Source organism: Mauremys mutica, chromosome 11 (genome assembly GCF_020497125.1).
Source record: "Mauremys mutica isolate MM-2020 ecotype Southern chromosome 11, ASM2049712v1, whole genome shotgun sequence".
Lineage (NCBI taxonomy): Eukaryota > Metazoa > Chordata > Testudines > Geoemydidae > Mauremys > Mauremys mutica.
This window is the reverse complement of record NC_059082.1, coordinates 81,878,040-81,905,662: the sequence shown is the minus strand read 5'-3', so window position 1 is coordinate 81,905,662 and position 27,623 is coordinate 81,878,040. Positions and strand designations below refer to the sequence as shown.

The following is a 27,623-nucleotide window of genomic DNA, read 5'->3' as shown; positions in this document are numbered from 1 at the left end:
ATGGGATGGCTGCTTATCCTTGTATCAACTGCAAAGCAATCTGTATCACCATCCTATAGATCAAAACCGATCTCCTCCATGGTTTCAGGAGAAGTGATACTTGCACAGGGAATGAACTTCACGTTGCATTCTAACAACCTCCCATAGATGATGCAGAAGGGCTCATCCCTTGGCCTGCGCTGCTTCATGTAGCCCCCATTGGCCTGGAGCGGCGAACCGTGGCCAGTGGGAGCCGCGATCAGTTGAACCTGCCGACGTGGCAGGTAAACAAACTGGCCCGGCCTGCCAGGGGCTTCCCTGAACAAGCAGCGACCCAAGTTTAAGAACCACTGCTCTAGAAGGAGATGTCACCAGCCTTTCTCACTAGAGTAAGCATCAGTGACATGAGGCTTGAGAGAAAAAGGGAAGGACATAGAGAAAGAGGGGGAGAAAGGTTCCTTCTTGGTGAAATCCTAAGTACCTGTGTAATAGCCAAATTGAACTTCGTCAGGAATTCATCCATCTTAGGCAATGCTATTTCAGAGTCTTTGCCCTCCAGACTTCTCAGGACCCGAATCATTGTGGTCACATTAAATAATGCATCTGAAGTCACAACATACTCCATCAGCTGGTCAACTCTCAGGGAACCCAAATGGTCAGCCTAGGAAACATGAACACCCGCCATTAGCAGAGGAATGTATATTCTGTCTCTACTAGATCTCGCTGAGCTATATGCAGCAAACAAATTATCCGTTGAATTTATTCTGTTTTTCTCTTTTCAAATTGCTTGTGAATGGATTGCGATTTTCCGGACTTCATTCATTGTTCAGAATTATTCATCAGATCTTTATGTGAGCTGTATTTCAACCTGGGGAGAGCTTGTGAAACATTCACTGATGATACCATTTTGACTATTAGATGGGTCGCAGTTCAAAATTGGAGCTGCTTTGACTGAATATCTAGGTCACACAGTTGTCTGAGTGATGAGCATAAGACAGGTTTCCAGTGTGAGTACTTTTAATTACAAATTTTGAAGTTCCCTGTCTACCAACAATCTGCAAAAGCCACTGAAAATTTACTGTTTTGATGAACATAACTGCCCATAAACTGTTTGTTTGAATTTTTGTGGAAAGTGAACACTAAGAGGGTGTGAATACAGCCACAGAAACCTTGGTTCAAAATTCAAAGACGTTTGCAAATAATTTGCTTTGTTCTTCATACACAGTAGGGCAAAGTATATTGGCCAAATTCTACTCCCACACACGCTGATGTAAATCCAGAGCAAGTACAGTGAAATCAATGGAGCTACTCCACCGTCACACCACTGTTACTGAGAGAAGAATTTGGCTGTGGTGCTGCTGGATGATAAAATTCTTTGGGATTTTCCGCAGTATGATCAGATTTTCTATAAACCCCAATTACAATATATGCTGACTGTGCAGCTCTTACATACAGGGTCAAAATTTTCATTGGTAGATTTCACTTCTTCTAGGGTTGCATCAAAGAAAAATGACCTCCAGGTGGTCTGTATCCATTCAGTGATGGACTCCACTGAGTAGCCTAAAGGGAAAAAACAGATCCATTGATCCTCATGGAATTATCCATTTCTTCCATCACAGTATGCACATTTTGTTTTAAAAATACATTTGTCCCAGAGAAATGGAAAACTCAGTGCCTGGATGGCAGAAAGAAAAATTGTTGCCCTAATTGTTAATATTATTATTTATTGATATACCAGAGCTGTGCATGGTTTGTAGAGGGAAATACGTTGCTTAAGCTGTAACTTCTTACATTCTAAGTAAAACCAAAGTGCAACAAATAAGGCAACAATCCATAATAGGAGAGCGGTAGGGGTCAGGGTGAGTGAGAACTTTCACAACAGGTCAAGACGCCAGGTATATCCCTGATTTGTTTTTATATTCACTAGGAGATATTTGATTTTCTTTGAGGCAGCCATCAGAGGTGGGCATAGGGAATCTTGGTTTAATACATTGTTGGAAAGGTGGCACCTCTTACAGAGCAGCTGTCCTTCCTGCTTCACTACAGAGTGTCAGAGTAGTGTCCGTGTTAGTCTGTATCCACGAAAAGAATAGGAGTACGTGTGGCACCTTAGAGACTAACAAATTTATTGTAGCATACATCTGTTAGTCTCTAAGGTGCCACAAGTACTCCTATTCTTATTACAGAGTGTGTTATCTTCGGGTCCGAGCCTAAATTGTTCAGACCCAGAGAAGCGGAGAATGTTACCAGCTGAACCACTGACAGAGCCAACCAGTGTGCACAGCATTCTAATGTCATCCAAGCATGTTACCTTTTAAGACTTTGAGGTTTTGGACAATCCAGAGTACGACGTCTCTCCTAGAAGATTCAGTCATGTGCTGATGAGCTCCATCAAACCCCGCAACACTGTGTTGACAAGAGCAACAAATACAGTGAAATACACAGATGGACAAATCCTCCATCTATCTAGGATATCATTTGATTGAGGTCTGGGCTAAGAAAAGACCAATCTCTTCTCCAAAATATTGTGCTTTGCTCCTTTGCCTGGGAGCTTCCCCCTATGGACTCCCCAGACCTACCGCCCATGCTCCAGACCTGGCATGCAACTCCTAGTATGCTGACATCACAATGCGACAAGGCTATGACAGGATATTCTGTCACTATGTACATTTCATCACCTACTGACTCATGCTGTTCTGTTCTGGATTTGGCAGTTTTTGTGGCCAGGCCTGGACCCTAAACCCACACTCTCTCAGCTCAACCCCACTATTTGCTCTATGCCTCTTCAGCCTCACATCCATTCGACCTGACCAATGACATTAAGATCTCAACCAGCCTCTGCTGAAAAGGTTGGGGGAAGCAGTTCTGCACTGCTGACGGCGTGATCAGCAATCATAGCACCAGACCCAAGACTTACATTGCAACTAACGAGTCATAGTCCCGTGGAACAATGAGGGCAAGGGTTGTGTTGTTGATGACAGGGCTCAGGAAGTACAGCTCATTTTGGAACGTGGCGTTCCAGTCCGTGGCGGCGTACGCCGCCATTCGCCCGGACATAAGGGTCAGGTAGTTTTGCAGGAGCAGCTTGGTAATGGTATCATCTGGGAGGACTGAGATTTTACGCTGCAACAAAGGAAAAATGCCATGTGGTTAACACACCTCTGTTAGTGAAATCTGAATTAAAATCCTCTGGGTCGGAAGGGAGGTCTTTGTCACCTGGGCGTGTGCCTTCCAGCCGAGGTCGGCAGACGTGCTCTAACTCGAGCAGAGCTGGCACACTACAAGTAGCAGTGTGAATGTTGCGGCATCCGCTAGCCACCAGACTGCAGCCTTGGGGTGCGGGTGGTCTTATAGCCCGAGCCGCCACCCATGCCGCAGTCTCCACGCTGCTATTTTTAGCATACTAGCTCCAGCAGAGCTAGCACATATCTGTCTGCTTGAACTGAGAGGCATCTTCCCTACTGCAGTATAAATGTATCTTTGTGAGACTTCTAATCTACAACCTCAGTGAAGAGTATAGTCCCTCTGCATCATGTCAGGACTCATTTCACTATCTTCTACTCAGTCAATATCCATATGAAATGCCAGTGAATTGTATTCTGTGCATTGCATTTTATTTGTCATTGAAAGGACCTGATGCAAACTGGATTTTGGAAGCCTGCTGATTGAAATAATAGAGCTGTAAAGTTTTAGTATTTGCTAGACTATCTCCCCTCCCTCCCCCCAGCAATAAGTTGAGATGGGAAATAACTGCAGCACCGTAGATATCAAAGAAAACATGAACAAAGTATACCATGATAGCGGCCTCGGTGAATTTTGTCAGAATAATCTGAACATCCTCGGGTTTGCTTTGTTGGAAGAACTGAATGAGCCGGGCTGCTAAGTCCATTCTGGTCAGCGTGTCAGAATGTACTACCATGTCACCGATCTGAGTGGGAGTCAGGATGTCCAAAACCGTATACTGGAAAAAGACAAAACACGTGGAAGCTTATTAACGCAAATCCAAACACTTTCGTTTCAGAGCCTTATGGCCTGTCCCCTCCTGAATACACGAGGATGTGGAAACCCATGAAAAGACTTACTGCATCAAAAGGTTGGTGGGAGAAGGAAATCAACTCAGTGTAAGATGCTTCCATGGAGAATTTTCCAAAGTATTCCAATAGCCAGTCTCTAGTGGGAGCCTTGGTATAGCAGACAGGACCTGCATTGAGAATAGAGAAAAATGCATAGCAGGGGAGAGATGAATGTGATGGTGAATGTTAATCTGAGCATACGCTGCTGCACGGTGCTACAGTAAGTGATGCTTTATCACCGGGCACTGGTTTGAATGAAGATGGCTTCACTAAAAGGCTCCGGGGCCCTGATCACTGGCCTATTGAAGTCAATGGATAGATGTGAGGTCACTGATTTAAATAGGCTGCAAGTGGGATACTCCACTAAGGTGTTTGATTTTGATTCTGTGAACGGGAACGTTGCATACTCTGTTCAGACTAGTCAGTAGCTAGCTGGTCAAGCAGTCTGGAACATACTGATCAGTGCTAGCGTTTGGTTGGCTGTGCTCCGTGATATGAAAAGAACCGGCCCAACCTGGTGGAATCTCACTCGGAGGAATCTCTGCTCTCTGTGGATTACAAGTATCCAAACTTGAATCTCATCAAGAGGTGAAAGCAAGCTGGTATGGTCCGGTATGGCATACCGGCAAGAGCCAGTACACCGTGCCGGACTGGACCGGCTTTCGCGGCGGTGATTTAAAGGGCCCAGGGCTCCAGCCACTGCGGGGAGCCCCAGGCCTTTTAAATCTTGAAAGGCTCCGCCTCTTCCGGTTGAGGCCATGCCCCCGCTCAGGTCTCTGGCATACCAGTAAGTCCTTTAAGTTACTTTCACCCCTAGTCTCATCTAGAACCTGAGCTGAGTGATGCCCTCTGGTATGAAGCTCTGTTAATTGGACACGTCTCCTGTGTCCAGTCATAGAATCATAGACTATCAGGGCTGCAAGGGACCTCAGGAGGTCTCTAGTCCCACCCCCTGCTCAAAGCAGGACCAACACCCACTACATCAGTCACCACTGGCAGACACCGTATCGCCTTTGCACAGTGACAGCTCTTCTGTTGTATTACGTGAGTTGAAAACAAATCTCAGCTGGTCCTGATTTCCTTTTTCTTCTTAGAACTGGCAGACAGAGGAAGTGGCTCAAGGCTACATGCTCTTAAAAGCCTCAACCGGGAGCTTCCGCATGGCTGGCTATAATGCACTTGATAGATTCTCGGGTCGGGGGCCCTACAGAGCACAGTGTTGAGCGTTTTCTCACCAGAAACCTGCTCAGCACAAAACCCGTATCCCTCTGCTTCGCAACCGGGAGTCCCAAAATTATTCCCAAGCAATACTTAGCACTGCCTTACGTTGGACTCTTGGGAGGCAGATAATATTAAGACATGCACCAATGCCTTCACGTACAGCAGGCAATCTGTAGGCAATTGTACCCTTTCAACAGGGATGCACTTCAGTAAACGTAAGTAGCGGTTGTAAAAAGCAGAAAGCAGGCAGATAACTCACAGCTGAATGGAATTGTGAAAAAATAGCTCCTTTGTTAGGCATTACCGGTATCCTGAGACTTCTGCGTTAGAAAAGACGTGATGTAGCGATACACATCCCTCTTGCCGTCCTCAGGAATTTCAGAAAAGCCGGCGTTGATCCCAGCAATTCTACAGAATAAAAGAAACCCTGAATGAGTCAAGGATGCTCTGGCGCCAACAGAGTCTGGTCGTGGAGTTCTAGGGAACTATTGCAAAGCTGACTCTTTCTGGCTGCCTTTCACAGTTAGCATAAAAACCAGGAGTGACATCCATGGGAGCTTTCCCATTGACTTCAGTGAAGCCAAGTTTCACCCCGGAGGTGGGTCCAAACTGAAATCATGGTTCTAAACACCCCTGGAAGAATGAGATGCCTATGTCCACATGCCAAGTTTGTGGTACAGCTGGGAGTAAAAGACTCCCAGTCTTGTTTTGTAACCATGGCACCCAGGGGTGGCTCTAGTGATTTCGCTGCCCCAAGCACGGCGGCATGCCGCGGGGGTGCGCTCTGCCGGTCGCCGGTCCCGTGGCTCCGGTGGACCTCCCACAGGCATGCCTGCGGATGCTCCACCGAAGCCGCGGGACCAGCAGACCCTCCGCAGGCACGCCTGCGAGAGGTCCACCAGAGCCGCCTGCCGCCCTCCCGGCGACCGGCAGAGCGCCCCCCGCGGCATGCCGCCCCAAGCACGTGCTTGGCGTGCTGGGGTCTGGAGCTGGCCCTGATGGCACCACTGGCGCCTTTTGGGGTTCACCCACAACTAGAAGCTACAGCACCAAGTTGTTTGTTTACAAAACTCTAGGTTCAAGAAAAGAAAGGGTGTTAAAAAAGGAACCTGTGACTCACAGAGACTTGTAGGAGCTGCAGGCCAAGCTGATGGGGATCTCCTGAAGAACATCAGCGTTAATGCTAGGCAGGACGACCATGAGTCTTTTCTTAAACCAAAGGTCATAGTCGGCATCTGTGAATGTGGGAAGTGCAACACGCAGCTGCTCCACTGTCCTTGCTAGCATGATGTGCTTCACCTCCATCGAGATACTGAGCATGGGGACAGAAGGCTACACAAGGGACAAGAAATAGAATCATAAAGCTCTGAGGGGATTTGAAAAATACAAGCACACCCCTTTCTTGTCCGGTTTCTAGTGTTAGATGCTGAAGCCTCTTGGCAATCTTAGAAGCGGAAGCCGCTTGGAGATCCAATTTCTACTTCTTAAATGCTGACACTTTTTGGAGAGCTGTTTCCTAAAGAAATCACAGAAGATTAGGGGCACAAATTCTGTGATTGTTGATGGGACTTTAACATCTCATTCCTTTCCTGGAACTGTGCTAAATAGCAGGGGTGGCTCCAAGCCCCAGCATGCCAAGCGTGTGCTTGGGGCAGCATGCCGCGGGGAGCGCTCTGCCGGTCACTGGGAGGGCGGCAGGCAGCTCCGGTGGACCTCCCACAGGCGTGCCTGTGGAGGGTCCGCTGGTCCCGCGGCTCCAGTGGACCAGCGGACCGCAGGACCAGCGGACCCTCCGCAGGCACGCCTGCGGGTGGTCCACCAGAGCTGCCTGTCACCCTCCCGGCGACCGGCAGAGCGCCCCCCGCGGCATGCCGCCATGCTTGGAGCGGCAAAATGTCTAGAGCCACCCCTGCTAAATAGATTCAAGTCCAAGATCAAGTTTCTATAGATTATTCAGGACACCCAGACTGAGGAAGCCAGTACTGGCCTGAGATGGCAATTTGAAATGCACCCTACATCAGGAAACCAGTCCTATTGTACTTGCCCACCCTTAAAATACTGGCATTGAAACTGGGCTGTTCTGAAGCAACATAGAACGAAAGCTGCTGTTGTAGCTGAATCAGGTGTTCTGGAAGTTTAGTAAAATATGTGGCACCCTGAAGCTCACTTGTAGGATGGAATCTATTTCCCTGCTGTACAAATCACTGGTTGTTTTGTGTCAGCCATGCGGAGGGAGCTCCACAGGGATCTTTGCATTTTAGATACTGTACTGCATGATGGTGTGAGACCCAGAGCTATCGTGCATTGAACATTTTGGAAGGCGCTAACCAAGATGGCAGACGTAGCAGATGATAGAGCTGGTGGGAAAATGGAATAACATTTTCAAGAAAATTTTGTGCATTTTTTTTTCATTGAAATTTAAAATTTTCATTAAAAAGTTTCCATCAAAGTGACAAGTTTTGAAAAATCTTGACCAGACCTACTGGTTAGTTGCAGAACCATTGTAAGGGGAAATCCTTCTCTTATGAGGGGATGGGATGGCTGGGAGGGCAAGTCAAGGATTCAGAGCCTTTCACCACCCAGACAGTGCACTGAATTCTCTCCCTGTCAGTAGCGACCAAAAGTTTGCATCTGATGGCTGCTTGGTGGCCCAATTCTTGCCACCCGACTGAGTTCCTCGTGGATACGTATCCACACCACAAACCCACCACTCCAATTAACCAGCTCATTAGCAATCTCAGCAGAGATGCCAGGTATTGAATTAGCCATGGAGACTGAACTGTCCACGTGTACCCAGGAGTGGGCCCTCTTGGCTGGGATGGAGGCACATTGGCAGGAAGCATCATGTGGAAAGCTTGCCATGATGATGCCCTAGTTGCATCTGTCCCATAGATGAACAGAGAACTTCGGTCTCCAGGGCTTGGTCAATCCAGCACCTTTCATCAGCATTAAATTCATATCACTATTCCAAAGCCTCCAGAACGGTTTAGCAACCATGAGAGGTCCCTCCACCCCAACTAGTATTACCAGACCCTTCATCATCCCTAAGGATTCAGCCAGATTACCCCAGGATAGTCAACAAATTATTGTGAAGCCCAAAGACACCTAGAGAGAAAATTTCTGACACAAACAGGGAAAGAAGAGCAAAGATTGCACCCATTTCTTTTCAACGTCCCCACCTTGTCCTTCTGCAGCAACCAAATATATTTAAAGTTATCCAGGCCACTAGGAGAAATGAATTTGTGTTGTCCTCTCAAAATCTTACATAATTTTGTTACCGGTTATAGTCCACTTCTTACTTCAGGAAATTTTGTTATTGCAAGAAACGTTCATTAATCCCACTCTAAATGGATCTGATTTCCATTCTCACACACTGTACTCGAGCTACATCCCTTCACGGAGTTACTCCAGTGTCGGTATGTTGGGTCAATGGAGTGACACTGTTTTACAACAGCGCAGGATCTGGTTCACTTGTGTCATTTCTGACACAAGATGCATGCTGGCTGGCACCTTGCCGCTGTTGACATCTGTCTGGTAATTGACAACACAAAGCTTATTGAACCTCAAGAAATGATCAGGGGAAAGTCATCCTGCTCGTTTAATCTCTGTCTCCAATGGGCTGTTTGCCCTGGAAAATCCATGTGTGTTGTTTTCACCACAGCAAGTAGTTTCCTTTATTGATTCCACACAGTGAATCTTTCAGGCAGTATTGATTTAGAAAACTGAAATCTAAGATCTACACCTGCATAGTGCTGAGCCCTCCTAAATGGCACCAATTGTCTCCAGCTCTCTCTGGGTAAGTCTACACTGGACACTAAGCCTGGCTCTGTGGGACCCTTGCTTGTGGCGCTGGTGTTTCCAAGCCAGTGCTTGAGTGTCCACACTGCATTGTAAACCTGGCTTGCTGACTTGCATCAGACCAATTTGTGTGTGGACAGAAGGGGGGTTTGGGCTCAAATCTGAGTCTGACCCTGGGATTAGAGTATAGTGTGTAGACAAACCCACTGAGATCAGTTGCCTCTCAGGAAGCCCTGAGTACTTTGCAGACTCAGGCCTGGAATTAGGCTGAAAGTAACAAGGCTACTAAGCATCCCCAGCTCCTAATGCCTCTCGGAGGAGTCGTGTGTGCTCAGTCCATGCGCAAAGATGGTCCGGAAGAGCAAATGACCATGTTACGAGACCTCTGCTGTATTGACAAACAAGGTGGGGCCAGCTGAGTTCCAGGAGGGATTTTTTGTTTTGTTTTTTTTTCATTTAAACAAAAAAAAAACCCAAGAAAACCTTTTAAAAAGTGATTTCTTTAGCCAGAGACTAGCTTTATACCAGATTATGACATGTGCTTTATCTCCGCTTTCTTCTATCTTTTTCAAATGGGAAGTTAAAACCTAAAGGCATTGGCTTCAGGTACAAAGCTAGCTTTCACGGGCCTTACTCAGGAAGCTGTCCCTTAGCCCACCAGTTAGGTCTCTGCGTTGCAGAGCTTACCTGAGGCAGAGACCTGGGGAGTCTGAGTCTCGCTGTCTGAGACTCTGTGTTTCTTCCATTAGCCTGATAAAAAGTATTAGATTTACTGAGGAGGGGAAATGCCCTGATCTGCTAATCGCGTTATAGGAGCCTCAGCGAATGGTTAGAAATGGAGCCATTTCAGGCAGAAGCCATCCAGAAATGGTCACATGTGAGAGAAAATAAATCAGAATCAGCCACAGGCAAGTAGAGTCAGATGCTCAGCTGCTGTAAATCAACACAACTGCACGAAAGTCCATGCAGCCACATCTGGTTACACTAGCTGGGGATCCCTCTAGTCATCTTTCAAGTAGGAAGGGGTGGGACTTCTTGGAATGGCCTTGGAGTAGCCTTGACCAATCCCAGCTCTCACAATCAATAGCTGAGGAATGACGGTGGGAGATGTGACCTCAGAAACTCTCCAGGCATCAGCCAATCACACCATAACCGTCGGTGGCACTGGAATGCCTCAAGCTTCCCTACCATATTTTTAACTTCATTAAGTCTATGATCCTGCATGTCTGCCACTGGGAAACATCGCTTCGAAATCCAACCCTCGCCCATGCAGCCCCACTGATAGAACTGCATCCCCAGGGGATACCTTCTCATAGGCAATATTAAACTCGTCCCAGTAAGCAGCCAGGTCCTCGAGGCCTGGCATCTCAGCTAGTCTTTCAAAGACTAGTTCAGTGTTGGTGACAGAGCTGAACACCTCTTGCGTTAAGGTTAACTGAGCCAGCTGGACTGCAGTCAGCTCCTGGAGATAAGCCATCTGAAACAGAGAGAGAGAATTTACAGTGCGGGACATTGTTCTTTGGTTGAAGTGGCCTTTCAAGGACCAGAACTACGGAGCTAATCTCCCTTACACTTTATTCCAAAGGAGACTCGGCTCTGTGCTATTTCTGCTCTCACAGGAAGGCTGATTATGATTTGTAATTCTGTAGCACCCTGAGGCCTCAGCCGAGATCTGGACCTCATTGTGCTAAGCACTGTACATACACAGTTCCTGTACCACACATCTGACAAAACAGACAAGATAAGTATTGCCATCCCCATATTACAGGTGAGGCACTGAGACTCAGAGACAGATTGTCCAGGGCTGCACAGGGAATCTCTGTCAGAGTTAGGCATTGAGCCCAAATCATTTGAGTCTCAGTTCAGTTCTTGAGCCACAAGACCATCCATCCTCTCAAAGTAGATCATAGAATCATAGAATATCATGGTTGGAATGGACCTCAGGGGGTCCTCTAGTCCAACCCCCTGCTCAAAGCAGGACCAACCCCAACTAAATCATCCCAGCCAGGGCTTTGTCAAGCCTGACCTTAAAAACCTCTAAGGAAGGAGATTCCACCACCTCCCTAGGTAACCCATAGTAAGATGAGCAGAAACACCAGGGATCATTTCTATTAATGAAACTTTATAACCCAGAAATTCATCTAGAGGTTCCACTAACTTGGGAATAGGAATACTTTCTATACCATACGGGGGACATCCTGGCTCCATGTAGGTCAAGGACAAAACTCCCATTGACTTCAGTGGGGTCAGGATTTCACCCTGTGTTTGGTAAGTTAACTCTTCCTTCGTCCTTTACGGTTCAGTGGTGATTTGAACTTATATATCAAAGCAGGATAGAAATATTGTTCCTCCAAGGCAGTAACATGACACAAAATGGCAGAACCAACATTCTCACCCCAGTAAAGTTTCTGTTGACAGCAATGAAGTCTTTTATGTTAGCTGTGGTCTTGAATCTTTGGAAATTAAGGGCCATCCAGTTTTCAGTTGTCTGGCAATCTAAAACACATCAATAATAAAGGTTAAAAAAATAAAATGATTTGTATTTAAGGGCTTGCCTCCACACAGATTTAGTTCATGGCAAGCAGGGGTGTCAATCTACCCAGGACACTAAGTGTCCGCATGCACCCAGCTGATATGCACTAACCATTCCGTAGTGTGCTTTGATCTCCCCTGCTTTGAAACGGGACTAGCACATTAAGAAATGGTTAGGACGGGTCAGTGCCGGTCCATTCATGCTCCAGCTTGCCATGGACTTAACATTCGTGCAGACAAGCCCTCCGTTTCAAGGCTGTCAAAAGAATACATAAACATTACAACAAAAAAGACCCTCCCAGGATATTAGGGCAGGAAATAGAGAAAAGACCAAAACTGTCATTCATGTAAATGATGGTCCAACCTGCTTCTAGTAAGACTGCTGTCAGATCCTGAGAAGTTCCAGGAAGAATGTCATAAAACAACGTTTAATAGTTCAGTGGGAATTACGACACCACCATTTCCCAGTTAATTTTCAACTGTTTTATCTTATAAACATTTTTTAAAAGGATGTTGTAAAAAAACAACAACAAAATGGTTCAAGAAGCCAAACTCTACGGCTGATACTTATAATAATGGGAGGATCCTGCCTCATTTAGGGGACTTTTTTATTCCTCTCTCCTCTACTAAGAAACACTCAGTTAGCTCTGTCATGTTGTCACAGGGTGACTGGCCTCTTTAAGAGAGATGGCGGCCAGCCACACGTGCTATAATTAATTAGTTGCTTCTCAGCTTGTGGAGGGCGGGAGTAAGTTGGGTCAGGTGACAGCTTAATGGGTATCTGAGCCTTATAAAAGGGCTGAGAGTGACCAGTCTCCCCAGTGGAGCGGCAGGGAATGGGCAGGCTCCTGTGGGTTTGCAGGAGAACTATACTGCAGAAGAACCAGCCTGGGGGTTGAGGGCTCTGTCCCACAGCCATGAACACTCTGAAAGGTCGCCCAGAAAGGGGCTGAGAACGGGGCCCAGAGGATGGGCTGAAGAGAAGCCCCAAAGGGCAGAGGAACCTTTTTCCTTGTTTTGGGCCTTTTGGGTTGGACTTTTGCTACCCCCCATGGGGTTACGTTTGTTTATCACTTGACCGGAGGGCTAAGCCCCACCCCTCCAGCACAGACCGGTGTGTGGAGAGCCAGGGAGACCCATCCTGGGGGAAGGAAACTGGGGCAGGAGGTGCCAGCAGGGGGTACTATGGGGCAGCCACACCTGAAGACGTGTGTTAAGAACAGGGCTAGAAACATGCACACCCTGGGTCTGAACAGCTACTGGGAACATTTTGACTTTTAGATGGTTAGCTCTTGGGGACAGGTACCATCGTCTATGTTTAGTTTGTGCAGTGTCTAGTAGAAGGTGGGCCTGACTCTGGTTGAAGTCTTTAGACGCTACCGGAATACAAACAATCATAATAGTATAATATACTGTATTTGTAAAGGAGCTCTCAACCAGAAGGATCCCAAAGTTCTCTCTATGCATAAATCATCTCATCAACAACAGAAATGCAGCTGCTTCTCGGGTGTGGTTGTTATTTAACGTCATACTGCAAGTCTACCCAGCAGTTTAGAACTTGAAGTGAAGCATGTTATATCTGGTTGAAAATGTGCGGTGACTTTAGGTGGTAGGATACTGGAGTTTCCTCGGGACATAGGGTGACCAGGCATCCTGATATCAGGGGCTTTGTCTTATATAGGCAACTCCTACCCCTCCCACATTGGCCTGATTTTTCACACTTGCTATCTGGTCACCCTACCAGGACACTATGCCTGTGAAAGGTGCCATAGGATCTTTAATGACCATAAAACTGAGTTCCTGATCATTTGCCTTTCCTCCATCATGCCCTAGAAGCTATTGAAATTACACAGTTATGGGGAGACATCCATATGGCTTCTAGAGCTAACATATTTAAGGGCACTTTATTTATTTATTTATTTATTTATTTTCCCACCCATTTGAACAAACCAGGACAGAGGGAAAAACTCACCTATTTGTAGAAGAATATTGACAATCCATTGGGTTACAGCTGTCTTTGTCTCCATGGTCATCTGGTCAAATGCATAATCCAAACCTTTAACACTGCAAGAGAAACCAATAGAACTCTTATAGTCTGCTGCAATTATTTGCTGTGGTTTTCAAGCTAACTGCACCATCCAGCATGTGGGTTCAGAAACATTTTAATTTACAAGCTATGCGAGCTTACAACTCTCATCTTCTCCTTCCAGTCACTCAATCATCCCCTTCCCCCAGCTTTTCTTCCCACACTCATGGGTGACCTCGTCAATACAATACGCATGAGTGAGGGAAGCCAAATTCCTAGTTTAAGAAGCCTGCAAATTGGTCCCCTACTCACATTGTTTGTAGCTGTGTGCAGTTAGCTATAGCAGGGAGAGCCATTAACTCATCACGGGTGATGGAGGCTAGATACAATGTCAATGTCCCATTGAACCAGGATTCTAAATCAGTCGTTGTCATTGAGGCAAAATGTGGCTTCAGAATCTGGAAAATGCCCTTTAGCATCACATCACGGACACTGATCACTACGTTCATCTGGGAAGAAAAGAATTGGAGACTATGAAGGCGAGGCACATACCTCAGTGCAACGGAAGCATATCTTTGCTCCCAGACATTGTATAGTATTAGTGTGATTCTGTTCCCACTGACATCTATGAAAGATTTTGCCACTGACTTCTGTGGAGCAGGACTGGGCCCTATGTCTCATGTTTGGCTTAGAAAGCCAAGAGTTGATTTTCCACATGCTTCTTTATGTTCCAATTTCTTGGAATTGTCCTATTACTCTGTTTATACAACGTTGCGTTGGAAGAGTCTAAAATGTCCACCAAAAGATGCTGTGGCTGCTGCTATATATATAAACCTCACTCATTGATAACCATTGGGAAATATGCATTTTTTGAGAGAGTACAGAAAATTGGTCTTAATAATGCTTTGAAACCTTGATTGCTTTTTCCAGCGTAAACTTGGGAAAGGATGCTTCATTCTGCAGGTGCAGAGGCTGATTCTTAGACAGCAGCTTCTCTTTGTGCTCAGGAAAAGTTGTGAGTGCGCACACATCTGCATCATGCTATTGGTGAGCCTGTTTTTTGGGCATGGAGGTGACAGCATGGACATTTGCAAATCTCTTTTTGTCCAAATGGCTTCTGCGGGTGTGAATTCTATCTCTGGTATGCACAGGTGAGGGAAAACAAAGAGCATGCACTGGTTTCCGAGTGCCCAGAATTACACATGTAAAGGATGAGTCCCTAGCGTCAATCAGCCCCATACCTTTACACATACCGTTGCAACTTTTAGAGAAGAAGAACTCAGACCATAGACTCATAGAATTGTATGGGGTAGAAGGAATCTAGGATAGATCATCTAATCCTTCCACTTAGTAGTTTTGCATGACCATCTCTCTGGACTACTTCAGCTGGTGCTTGTCATGCCATGATTAAGATTTCTAGTGCTGCTGATTCCCCTGCATCTATCAGAAATGTCCTCACTGTTAGACGCCAGTTCCGCTTTGTTATTGAGCTCATCTTATGCTATTCAAAGGGTAGTTTTCTGGTTCCATCTGAAATCCATTAACTGACTGTTACCATTTAATGGCATATATGTGTGGCCAATTAAATGAGTATCAGTCACTCAGATGTCTCTTGCTGTTCTAGGCCACATCGTATGGGTCTTGGAAACACGCCCTTCTAGGGACAGAGTCTACAACCCTCACTCATGCTGAATAGCGGTGGGACAATTTGCATGAGTCAGTGCTACTCAATGGGTCTGATGTGCGAAACCACCCACTTTCGGGTCACTTCACTGTCAGGGCAGGGCAAAGAGGCTGTGGCGTAAATGAGAATCAGGCCCAACGTGAGCAAAGGTTACAGAGTCAGGCCCATAGGTGGTAGCACCCACCGCCAAAGGAACTCTCGCTCTCACCTGTTTTACGAGCATATTGACTTCAGACAGGAAGATCTGCAGTTCAGATATGTTTCTACTTTTGAGGGTGTTCATCACGTTTGTTGCATCAATCTCTGCATTGACTCTGGTGCTGTCAGTTAGGATGCCAGAGAGGACAACCAGTTTCCCCAGTTGTGTTGCAGTTAGCAAATCCGTCACCTCATACTAAAAGGACAAGAAATTAGAGTTGAATTATACAGAACTAGGGTCAGACATAGAGCCAGATAAGTTTTAAAATGTATTTATCAGTATTTTTGTGACTCAAAACAATGAGCTCCAGTCACTGTGAGTCATATATTATTCATTAGTGTTGGGAGGGGGGCTGGTTATTCATGAAAATGTTAGAAAATTTCATTAATTCCAACACAAACATTCACACACCCATTCAAAATGCAGCATTCATTATTTATTAGACTCTAGTTTTAAAAGTTTCAGTCACCCAATCAGGGAACAGGAACAAAATCTCATGACTTAAGTGACCATCCACACACAACAAATTACAAATAGTAAATAACCGAAGTGAAGAATTCCTGAATAACACAAAGCCAGAAATTATTCATCCCACTTGTTTGTCAAGTATATATTAGGTACACGCTAGAAAGAAATCAGGGTTGGTTTCTGAACCAGAAAGGGGCCAAATATGGAATGAATTTTATTCCCCTAACAAATAATTTCACCAGCTGTGGTCTCTGTCACACATGAATGAACATTTAAAAGGGTGAAATTAACGAGTGTGCAAAAGAGTTATGCATTAGAGCTGGTCAAGAATTTTTCAACAAAATGTTTTTGTTGGAAAATGCTGATTCATCAAAAACCAAACTTTTTACAGTAAAAAGTCAGTTTTGTGGAATTTTTCCACTCCAATTTTTTGAAAAAGTTTCTAAATTGTTGAAGAATTTTGTTTTGACATTTCCAACATGAAAAATTCCAGGCTTCTGGTTTGAGACAACTTTTTGTTTCAAAATTTAAGCTCATTCTAGGGGGAGAAGGGTGATGAAAACATGGGCAAAATTGAAATGAAATTTTTGGAAATTATCAAAATAAAATGTTTAGATTGACTTGCACCCATTTTTTCAGATTTTCTGTTCATGAAAATTTTTGAGATTTTGATTCTTTTATTCTGATTTAGAACAGGATTTTTTTAAATTTAATTTTATTTTTTTGTGGATATCTTGCACATTTTCATGGGATGGGAAAACTGTTTCCTATCCCTCCCTATTGTGCACTACTTGAGTTTCTGTTATGCCTGAGTGGGACATCAGTGGAGCTTGTTCTTGTGCTGGCTCTGTGCACCATGGTGAATTTCACCTGACAGATGAAATCCCAGCATCAGTGGGAATTTTGCCTGGGATCGTACTTACTCCATTAAAGCCAGGATCAAGCCGGATTAAATCACTGTAGTCAGCATAGACACTGGAGAGCCCAAAGTTTTCCTGCAACCAGTCTCTGCTGTTATCAGCTGTGAATGTGCAAGCTACTCCTGCAAGGGACATGGAAAGTGAACAGTCAGAGGGTAACATCAGTGTCAGTAAGCAGGAAAAATACAAGGGGGAAGTTTGTAATAAGCCAGGTGATAAGTTATGCCAGACGGTCAGGCAGTCAAAGCCAAGTGGAAACAGTAGCTCTGTTCCAAAAGGATAGAAGCTAGAGACAGCTCCATAACCATTGAGCTTAGAAATCTCCTAGTCCACTGGACTTTGCAATACTGTTCAGGGTAGCATTAAGGACTAGTAGTTAGAGCAGATAACTGAGAGTCAGGAAACTGGCATTCCATTGCAAGTGGTGGCCCTGGCTGGTTGTGTGCCCTTGGAGAAGTCGTCTTACCCTCTGTTTCAGTTGGTCCATCTGTGAACCGGCTATAAAACAATATTTTCCTGTGATACCTCACAAAAGGCTGAGCAGCTTAATCAACTAGTGTCTGTGAAATGCTTCATGCTTCTCGAACGGTGGGCATTATTTCTGTTTGTTGTAGCTTTTCTCTCTCTAAAGGACGTCATTTCACACTCTGAACTGGAAAATCCAGGTGGACCTTATTAACTCTAAGGGGCCTCCTGCATTTGCCCAATTCCCAAGGATGCCAGCTATGGAACAGACAAGTGTATGGGGAGAAGATATCCCTGAATTGTAGGGTACAACCTTAGCACTACGACACTTAGAAAATGGTAGAAGACAGCTAAATACAACAAAAAATTACCTTCTTTTGCCACCTGTCCATTGAGAAAGTTCAGTCGGGCGTGGTATACGGCCTTCTGCGTGTCGGGGTCTAACTTACCGTGGACAGAATTCAATCCTTCGTAGCTGGAAGATAAACAAAAGAAAACATACTTTTGATGTCTCAAGTTGCAGTCATGCTCAGTCACTCCCTTAATCCCTCTGGACCAGAAATATCATCCTTGAAACCTAAGAGTTTCAGCTTTTTATGGACCACTTATCAGGTTGTTGGGAGCTTGTGAATTGTTGGCTAGGAAATGAACTATGCATCGTTTTCCTCTGGGCTGCCAGTGATGACTGGAAGACCCAAGGAGCTGTTAGTGATGGGGGAAGCTAAACTTCTGATCTGAGGCTAATCTGAACTTCACTGGTCTGCAGCTCTCATGAGGGCACCTTTGCTGGCTTTGGCCTGTTCAGAAAGATAGATTCTGCTCTCACTTACGGCGATTTTACACCACTGAAACTCCATTAACTTCTATGGAGCTACTCCTGGTTTACACCAATATGAAAGGAGAACCAGGCACAGAAAGAACAGCCCTTTTCTTGGTACTTCCACTTTATTTCCCAGCCAAAACTTGAAAGGGAGAAGGCATGTGAAAAACTCACTTATGAAAAATTAATCCGATGGTTTTGAACCTCACAAAAGATGACATATATACTCACATAGCCTGGAAGTCAGTGCAACCTATTTTTGTTGGAAAGAGACTTAGTATATTTGCATCAGTAACAGGCAGCAGCATCTTCAGTTTAACCTGAAACAAGTCTTTCAAGGAGGGGGAACAGAGATCTGGGAAGCTCTCGTTGACTTTTTTTAGAATAGTCTCCAGCACTGAATACATCACGTCGCGATCAAATGGAGGGGTCAGGGTTAAAGTTGATAACTCAGTCAAGTAGCCATCGAGGTAGAGGACATCACTGGCGCTGAGGACATGGATGATGCCTGCAGCCGTGCTGCTGTTGGAGAACACGTTGTGAATGGCAGTGAGTTGTGCTAGTTGGCTGGCTGTGAGGACATCCAGGGCTGCAAACTAGAAATAAATGTGTCAGATTAAAAGCTCTGCATCTTGGCCCTAGGAGCAAGCATTAAGCTTTGGAGCAATGTATGAAACAAGAAAACCTGGACAAATCAGTGTGGTTACTGGCTTGCCAACGACTTTGATGTAGATTTAGGATACACACTGTGCACTTGGAACCTGAATCAAAGTCCATTAAGGTCTCTGGAAAGACAACTCCCAACGACAATGCCTTTGGCTCAGACCTTGGATCCTGCAGTCCCTAGGTAAGCAAAACTCCCCCTGACTTTCATCTAAAGAGAGAGAGTGTTGCCAGCAATGCCTGGGTGCTTTACAGACATGTGGGAAGCTAGGGTTCCTGCTCCAAAGAGCTTAACATCTAATGGGAGTTTTGCCAGACTCAGGGAGCGGAACTGAAGCATCAAATCCTACTGCACGATGACATTGTCATATGATAAGTTGTATTACATGCTACACAGTACAGTTCAGAGCCTTGAATGCACTTTGTAGAAATGCATTTAGTGATGTATTGTAATATTATAGTTAGGTAAAACCAGAAGGTAATTTTCAAAACTAAAACGTGATCTTCAAGTATTTATACTGGAATCCAAATATTTACTACTGACCCAGTGCTGGAAATAGCTAAATGAATCTTCAAAGTAAATTCTTACCCCATCAAAACCACTCCAGGAAGTCGTGAACTCATTATATGATGCGTAGTTTCGGAAACTCTTCCAGTTGCTTAGTATCCACTCTTTTGCTGAACTTTTTTGGCACACTAAAGCAACACATAAAGAAACTCTTATTTCTCTATGCGCGTGGGCTCTGTGTCTCTTAGAAAAGGCATATAGGAAGAATACAGCGGAGTTACACTGGGGATCAACTTAGTCCCTGGTGCATCATTCACTTTCTCATGGATCTTCTCCTTACTGTTTTTACATGTCAGAGATCAGGATGAGTTGAGAAGAGCTGTGTAAATAAATCTATGCTGCCAACAAAAGCAGAAACATTTTTGCTGCATAAGTGGTCAAATAATGTTCATTGCCAATTTTGAGGGATTTTTTTCCCCACTGACTACATACTTGTGAACATATTTCTCCATTATTTGACTAGCTCATTTAATAATCCTCATTCCTCAGACAATAGATCATTTATATGGCATTAATGGTCTCCAAGATCTCCATGGACTTCAGTGGAGTTAGGCCAGGAATGAGTTTGACTCTAGACGCTGATCACTTACCATTTCTTGTAAAGAATCTCCCAATCCAGTCGGCTACCAGTTGCCTAGTGCTGTTGTCCATCCTGGAATACACACTGTCCAGAGCTTGCACGCTAATGAAGGGGATTCAGAAGGGACACCATCAAACTGGGGCTGTTGCCGTTTGCTGCCTCGTCATATCTATTTATCTTTCACATCATTCATTTCCCCACCCCATATTCTTAGGTAAATGTCAAACCTTTGAAAAACTTGGGTGTCTGGTGCAAGTTGATGTCAAACCTAAGGAGAACATGTGATTGCAGACACACGCTTGAGTCCCTGCCATCTCAGTTCTCGTCTCCTCCTATGCCCCTATCCTGCTCCTTATCTTCTGCCCAACCTTCCCACCTCACTTCTCCCTTTTGCCTCCATCACCAGCTCTCGTCTCTGGGGCAGGTCCTCAGCTGGTATAAACCATCGAGGCTCCTTTTAAGTCCATGGAGCTATGGCTGAGGATCTGCTCTTGTGTGTCTTCTTCACAAGCCCCATTGGACAGCTCAGGCTTCTACTGGAATAAAAGTCTGATGCACAGGACAGCTGGTATGGGACTCCTCTTTATTTGCTTCCCTCTGTCATACGATATGGGGCTAGGTTACGAAAGGTCATACCCTCATCAGTATCCAGTGGATACTGTTACAGCCATCAACAGCTAGGCTCCGGTGAGTGTACCCCACTCTGCATATGATCTATCCTGTTTATCCTGTTGATCTTGGCTTGCTCCTTTAGACCCAGGGGTAGTCAATAGGTGGACCGCGGGCCAAATCCAGACTGCCAGATGCTTTTGAATGGACCGCAAAATCTTTTTATTGACTTATTATTGTCATTCTTGTTATTATTTTTCTATTATTTTCTCTTTCCCTTGACTATACCTCAACCAAGAAATGTGGACCTTGACAAAAACTAATTGATTACCCCTGCTTTAGCCTGTAGGCCTTCAGGTGTAGACCTGTTATCTGATTGACACTGACCCTCTTTGTACAGCCCCCTGATGGTGCTCTGCACTGTACATTTCAACAGTGTGTGTGCTAGGCACTCTATCTATCTATCGATCGATCTATCTATCTATCTATCCCCACCCCCCATCTATCTATCTATCTATCTATCTATCTATCTATCTATCTATCTATCTATCTATCTATCTATCTATCAACAATACATAATTAATAATAATCACTAATAATTAGCAGCAAAGAGTCCTGTGGCACCTTATAGACTAACAGACATTTTGGAGCATGAGCTTTCGTGGGTGAATACCCACTTTGTCGGATGCATGTACTAATAATTAGTAACAATAAATGGCAGCAGTATAGACAGCAAGGTTCGTGTAGTAACAATTACGGCTTCACAATGCAAAATAGCTGCTGGGCATTTAGCAGCTGCAGCCTAACATCTGTGCTATAATCAGTGTGAATTTAGGCTGGACATACACCGTGGCCAAGCCATCGCAAGTGATGGGGAGCTGGGTCATGCAGTCCAGGAGGTTAACGTCGATGACGGTCAGGTAGGCGTGCAGCGTCTCCTGGAACCAGGAGGCCAGGAAACCTGCATTTTGCATTTGAGGGTCAACTTTCAGAACTTCCCACGCCGCATTCAGCAGGAAGGCTTTGGAGGCCGGTGTAATCTGGTCACTGAGGATCTAAAAAGAGCAAGTTGAATGCTGAAATCAGAGTGCTTTTAGGGCTACAACACTCCAAACAGGAGTCTGAGTCAGCCATGCAAAATATGCCTTTGTAACATTGGTCAATGCATGTAGCGCTGACTATTATCATGTGCAATATGTAATATGTGTGCACATCAATTGCCTCTTTGCTCTTAATATTCACCTACTCCTGTGATCCTGTGTGTCTGGAATTTGTTGCAGAATTGTACCTTTAAAATGTACCTAGGGAACTTCTTACATGTTCAGCTCTCCGAAAACATCTTAGTGGCATGAAGAAAAACTTCAGATACCAATGATCTTGTGAAAATAGTTCTGCATAGTGCTGGAGATGAGATTGCTCTACATTGTCTCGTTCTGGTACTGTTATTACCTGCACGCTGATTTCATTCAGAGCAGTTTGCAGCACTTCTCTGCTGACTTGCTGGAACAGTAACAGGAATGCCCCTTGGTCCAGTTGGGCTGCAGGGTCTGTGATGTAGCATTGGAGGATGGAGGAAAGTTGGTTTGATGTCAGGTTGGAGCCCTGGGACAAATATTAACAAATTCAAGAAATCAGCAGGGTATTGCAATCTGCAAATACAGATCCAGTGCCAAATCCTGCAGGTCTTACTCAGTACTGGCTTGAGCAAACGCCTGAGAAGTTTTGAGAGCTCGCAGCTCCAATGGATTTCAACTCAGAAGGGTCATTGACTTGAACGGGAGCTGCAAATGCTCAGCATCTCTCAGGAAAATCAGAATTTTACTTGAGTAAGAACTGTGGGATTTAACTTCCAGTGACTAGCAACAGTAACCACAGCAACTGTAGCAACAAATAATGAGGAAAAACTACTGTGGAGGCATGCCACTGAATATAGTGTGTGCTTAGCCTGTGAGATTCATGCCCTCTACCCTTTAGCTGTTACAGATTTGCCCAGGGGTCCGGTGGCTGCTACTTCACTACTCTCAGCACTTCTTTGCTAATGAGTGAAACTCCAAAGGGCTGCAAATTTCCATCTTTCTCAGAACCTCTTGGGTCTGCAAATTTGGGCTGGATCTCTCACAAGAACAGGCTTTCTGGTGAGAAATTTCCCGGAGATAATACACTCCCTGTGCCTGGAAGATAGTGATTATCGGAAGACTGAAACAACAGCCTGGCAGTATGACAATCAGTCATCGGGGGGAGTTTGAACAGCAGATGATGAGCTTAGCCCTTCTCCAGCGCCTTTCAGACCAGAGTCTCAACATCAGTTTAGCCCCATTTTACAGGAGTAACTGAAAGCAATGAAGTGATTAGCCCAAGTTTACTCAGCCAGTGGAATTCAGGCCTCTTGACTCCCTGTGCCAGCCTCTGCCTAACACACTCTTCCAGGAGTGACTTCGGAGCAAAGTGGTTTCAGGGGCCGATGTGGTGTTGGGGGGGTTATGTGTGAATATCACCGAATGGCTGAAAAATTTAGCGTGTGAGAACTCAGGACTGCTCGTTACTCCAATGGAGCTGACTTACCGAAGCACACGCGTACTGGGGGAGTGTGAATTGGCACCTGTCACCGCTCTCCAGGCTAGTATTTAGAGCCACCCTGGAAAGGAAACAATATTCCTGTAGAACTGGTTTCATAAAAGCTGCTTTTTCCAATTGACTTCAATGGGCATTGGCCCAGACCCAGTATACCAGTGCACATGAGTTTACAATACAGTATGGAGGAGGAGAGTGCTGACTAGAGTACAGAAGATCGTTGTAGACCTTATCAAAGGATAACTGAAAACATGATATTTCACAACTTGGGTAACATTCCCACATCCAGGAACACAGTTAAGCCCCACTCATCTCCCACCCACTGCTTAACATATAATACACAATAGTATTTATTCCTTTCCTGGAGTCTAGAGGGATTTAACGAGATTCTCCGTAGCCTCCTTGGCATGGAAAAATCTGTTCTCCAGTCAGTTACACCCAAGGAACCTGATTTTCTTCTCATTTAGACCAGTATCAAGCAGGCGCTTTGCCACAGAAATCAATGTAAATGAGACCACAATCAGGCCCACTGACATAACTGTCTTTCCATCAGACCTTCAGGCCTGATTGTATTTTTAAAATACCCAGGGCCTCTCAGAGGAAGCAAATTCTCTCTGCCTCCCATCCAAAGTGTGTAGAATAACAATTCCTGTTGGCACATACCTGTTAACCAGGGAACAGTAGGTCGGAGCTGTGAAAAAACAAGGTAAACAAAATAAGGCACCGTGAACTTATTTTAATATCTTGATTTGAAGTTGTGCTCGAATGCTCTGTGATTGGGAGGAGACAGGTTTGATCAAGTCCTACTCATCACACACTTGAGAATCTCTGCTTTTAACTTCTCCATGTGTATGTTCTAGTTATGTTGCACGTATAATTACATTTATTTAATGAGCATCTGTATTCAGTGCAGGTGAAACGTGCTAGTCTGGGAGCCCTGGAGCTTGGAGGCTTCTGTGAATTGACAGAGGGCGAAACTCTACCTTGTTCAAGGGGCCAGCATGAAACCTCTAAATATGCCCTCAAAATAAGTGATGCATGGACCTTGTCCTGGCCTTCTGCATTGGGCTGAATTTCATCCATAAGTACAGTGTGGGCCACCATTGTACAAATTTCTTCCATGCTGACCTGCCAGATTGCCTCAGCCCTGCCCCATAGCTAGCATTTTGTCTGAGACTGCTCACATGGGACTTTTAGCTGAAAACAAAATAATCTCTACTTACAGACAGGAAGCGCTGGGCACTGGTAAAAGGATAGAGAAAAAGCGCTGGTTAGAATATTAGCACGGAATGCAGCTGATCATTCACGTGACATGAGACAGAATTAGCTCAGAATGGCTCGTTAGGAAGCAGGCAGTGATAATCTCATTGCAGGCTGAATCAGGCATATTGTATTGATGAGAGTTAAAGACACTCAGCATCGGACCTACTGAGAACAACCAGAGAACAGGTTGTCTCTATACCAAAGACATAATGGATCTGATCCTCAGCCGGAGTAAACCAGTCTAGTTTCTTTCCCTTCAGTGGAGATAAGATTCACTCCAGTGGATAGATCTGGCTTTAAGGAAGGAAATATTCAAAATTGCAATGTAAGCCCCCTAGATACCTGGAGCTATTTTAAGCACCACCAGCAGTTCAAACAAACAAACAAACAAGCAAACAGAAAAAAAAAGGGCAAGTGATGGTTTTACGTACGTACCAGATTTAAACCTTCTACATGGTGACCTAAAAGAAACCCAAATGAGATAGTCAAACTGATGGAAAGAAGCTGGTTTTCTCCTAACCTACCACAAAACCTGGCCACCCACATAAGGCAGAAATAGAGGGAGGTGGCTTTGAAGATCTGCAGATTTCCTTTTTTAAATACAAAACTAGCGCTAGTGATACTGAGGGTGAGATGCAATTCACTTTTCATGGTGCGGCTGCAAATCATTTTCATGTCTCGGAAGGACTACAAATAAAAAAGTGCTAAGTATAATAATAATTTGCTTTGATGAATATCGGGTGAAGTTGACTCAAACAACTTCCCAGCACTGGGGAACTGACAGCAGCAAAGATGGTTTGTTATGCTAGATCCCAAGCGAATGTTCAGTTACACTGGGGATTAGATTACTAGCAATGCTCTATAGCTAGTTAGGCTAAATAACTTACCTGAGATGAGTAGCATTACAAGGGCAGCTAAAATTGCTGGCCCTTTTTTCCCCTTCATAGTTTTTCTCATTCCCCTGGACCCTCTATGCAGGCCTAAAAAGAAAAGATTTTACCAGTTTGTGAGCCTTCTTTATTGAACACGGATAAACTCCTGCCATTCCCCCTGCTGCTAAGGGGGTCAGATTGTTCTCAGAGCAGAGCTTTGGATCCAGCTGCAGATCTGAGTTTCACAGGGTCATTTTCACCTCCCTGTTTAATTTGCCATGGGGTATGTCGGGACTCAGGATCACTCGTGTTGTCTCCTCTTCCTGCTTTCCACCATTACTTCCTTGTGCTCTTGCAAACTCCTCATAACTAACCCTTTTGTGACCGGGACAAACTGCTGTTGGGGTAACACATCTCGCCTTTCTTTGGGGGGGCTGCCCCATCCCAGCACTTAGGTGGCCATTAGGGGAGGCAGGTAAAACCTTCTTCCCCACTAGGGAAGTCCCAAGGCTGAGGTGGATGAAGAGGGAGAGATCAATTTGTGTGCAAAACAGGGTCAAAATCAAAAGTCTCTCTGTAGAAGAAACAAAACACGCTCTATCAGTGCACTATCTAAACACCTCATTAATCAGACATGTTGGAAGCGATCACCTGGCTTAAGTGTAGATTAAAAAAACAGCAAGAACTAGCACAAAAGTCAAAATAATTGTTGCCAACCACAAAAATGGCCACATCTGCCATCTATCCCCTGTCACTGCTAGATGAGATCAGCTCCAATATATGGTAGCTGTTGCCTGCTGCGATGTGCATCGCTTTAATCGAATACACCCCAGTCTATAAGTAGCAGGAACATTTCGCACAAAGCATACGCTCCTGAGTTTCCAGAGAAAAGCCCCATGTCACTGGCTCGCCTTAGAAGATGGTAAACGTTGACGTGATCATATTGCATGAGATCTGGCTAGGCTAGGTCTGGCTTCACTCTGCCCACTGGCTGAAAAGGAGTTGCTGTTGCATGTTCTAACGAAACCAACGGGAAAGACACTGTGGGGCTCTGGCTCGAAGAAGACGTAGCAAACCACAGTCTGCATCCACTCCAAGGGAAGTAAGTACGTGCCTGGAAGCAAGGCACTGTAGTGCGATCACTGTTTACTCCAGGCTCGCATCGTCCAAGTCAGAAATTAGGCAGGCTTTGGGTGACGTAAGCTGTGTTCTCTGGTCTGGGAGCTTGAGAACCATGGAAAATGAGAATCTGTCTATGTGCAGCTATAAAGAATCCTCTTTGCATTCACTATAACCAAGCCTTTCTTTACTGCAGCGCGAGGGACACTGCAGGCCCCTCCCCACCATATCCCATGGAAACAATGACAGCGCCCTCCCACCGTCAGCGCTTGGAGGGACCCCGTCAAGCAGTAAGTGGTCACTCTCCTTCTCCGCCTGTCTTTGGCGTCTCTGGCCCCAGAGTTGCTAATTTATGCCACGTAAGTTGCAGTGACCTCAGGACTCATGAAAGGAAGGAGACTGAATGACTGGGGAGATCTTTTCCAAAGGCACATGGGTGGCATTTGTCACCACCGAAAAAGGATGAACAGACGCGTTACCTCAAAGCTAAAACAGACTCAGAATATTTGACTGAATCGCGGTGACTCACCACCTGTCCCGATTTTTCACACTTGCCATCTGGTCACCTTCCTAGCAGGTCATTTTATTTTTGTTAGCAGTCACTATTCTGTTGTCCAGCCCAAGGCAGATCTTGTTTGGCTCAGCACCTTGTCATTCAGTAACAAGCGAATACCCGTCCCCTTTAACACATCTCAGTGTTGTCATCCAGCATCCGTCACACCAGAGACAATCTCTCTTGCTTTTGTATGAATGTGTTGCCTTGAGATGAATGAAGCTAAAGGCTTAAGCTAAAGCACAGGCTAGCTCATCACTTGTGCAATTGTCTGCATAAAAGCCCAACGACCTAAACACCCTCCTGTGCAAGAGTTTTGTAAATTGTATAATTACAATTTTCTCTCCCTGTCTCTCCCTTTTGCAGTGTCTTTGTCACCAGAGTTGCTGAGCACCGTGCCTGCATATATTACTGTAATAAATCCTGGTAGACTGAACTAATCATATCATACAGTCTGTATGTACGACCAGTCGTGAAAATGCCTCCTGGATCACAGTTTGAGAACCGCTGTTTTAACAAACTATCTAAAACTGTAGCATCATGTACAATACAGCATGACATGCCATACTCTCCCCTTGGTACTGTTATCATTAACCTGCTTATCCTGTAATAAAAATGAATGAGTGGGGGAAAGTACCCC

At 45.0% G+C, this 27,623-nt stretch overlaps 1 protein-coding gene and 1 long non-coding RNA gene across 5 annotated transcripts in view; one reads left to right on the top strand and one right to left on the bottom strand.

Annotated features, from left to right (window-relative positions):
* The window catches only part of LOC123344059, a 64,445-nt gene extending 61,854 nt beyond the window's left edge, over positions 1–2,591 (bottom strand). For 3 of the 4 annotated variants that reach the window (XM_044979798.1, XM_044979799.1, XM_044979801.1), the window contains exons 1-3: positions 2,291–2,553; positions 1,433–1,539; positions 461–640 (exon numbers count right to left, since the gene is read on the bottom strand). In XM_044979798.1, coding sequence (XP_044835733.1) covers positions 461–640; positions 1,433–1,539; positions 2,291–2,441 — 438 coding nt within the window. In that variant the 5' untranslated portion in view covers positions 2,442–2,553. The other variant, XM_044979802.1, reaches the window with a different exon arrangement.
* LOC123344061 lies at positions 2,510–27,578 on the top strand. Its single transcript, XR_006572453.1, has 4 exons — positions 2,510–2,828; positions 4,001–4,072; positions 26,627–26,720; positions 27,350–27,578. It is a non-coding gene; the product is annotated as an uncharacterized LOC123344061 (long non-coding RNA).
* The last annotated feature ends 45 nt before the right edge of the window (positions 27,579–27,623 follow it).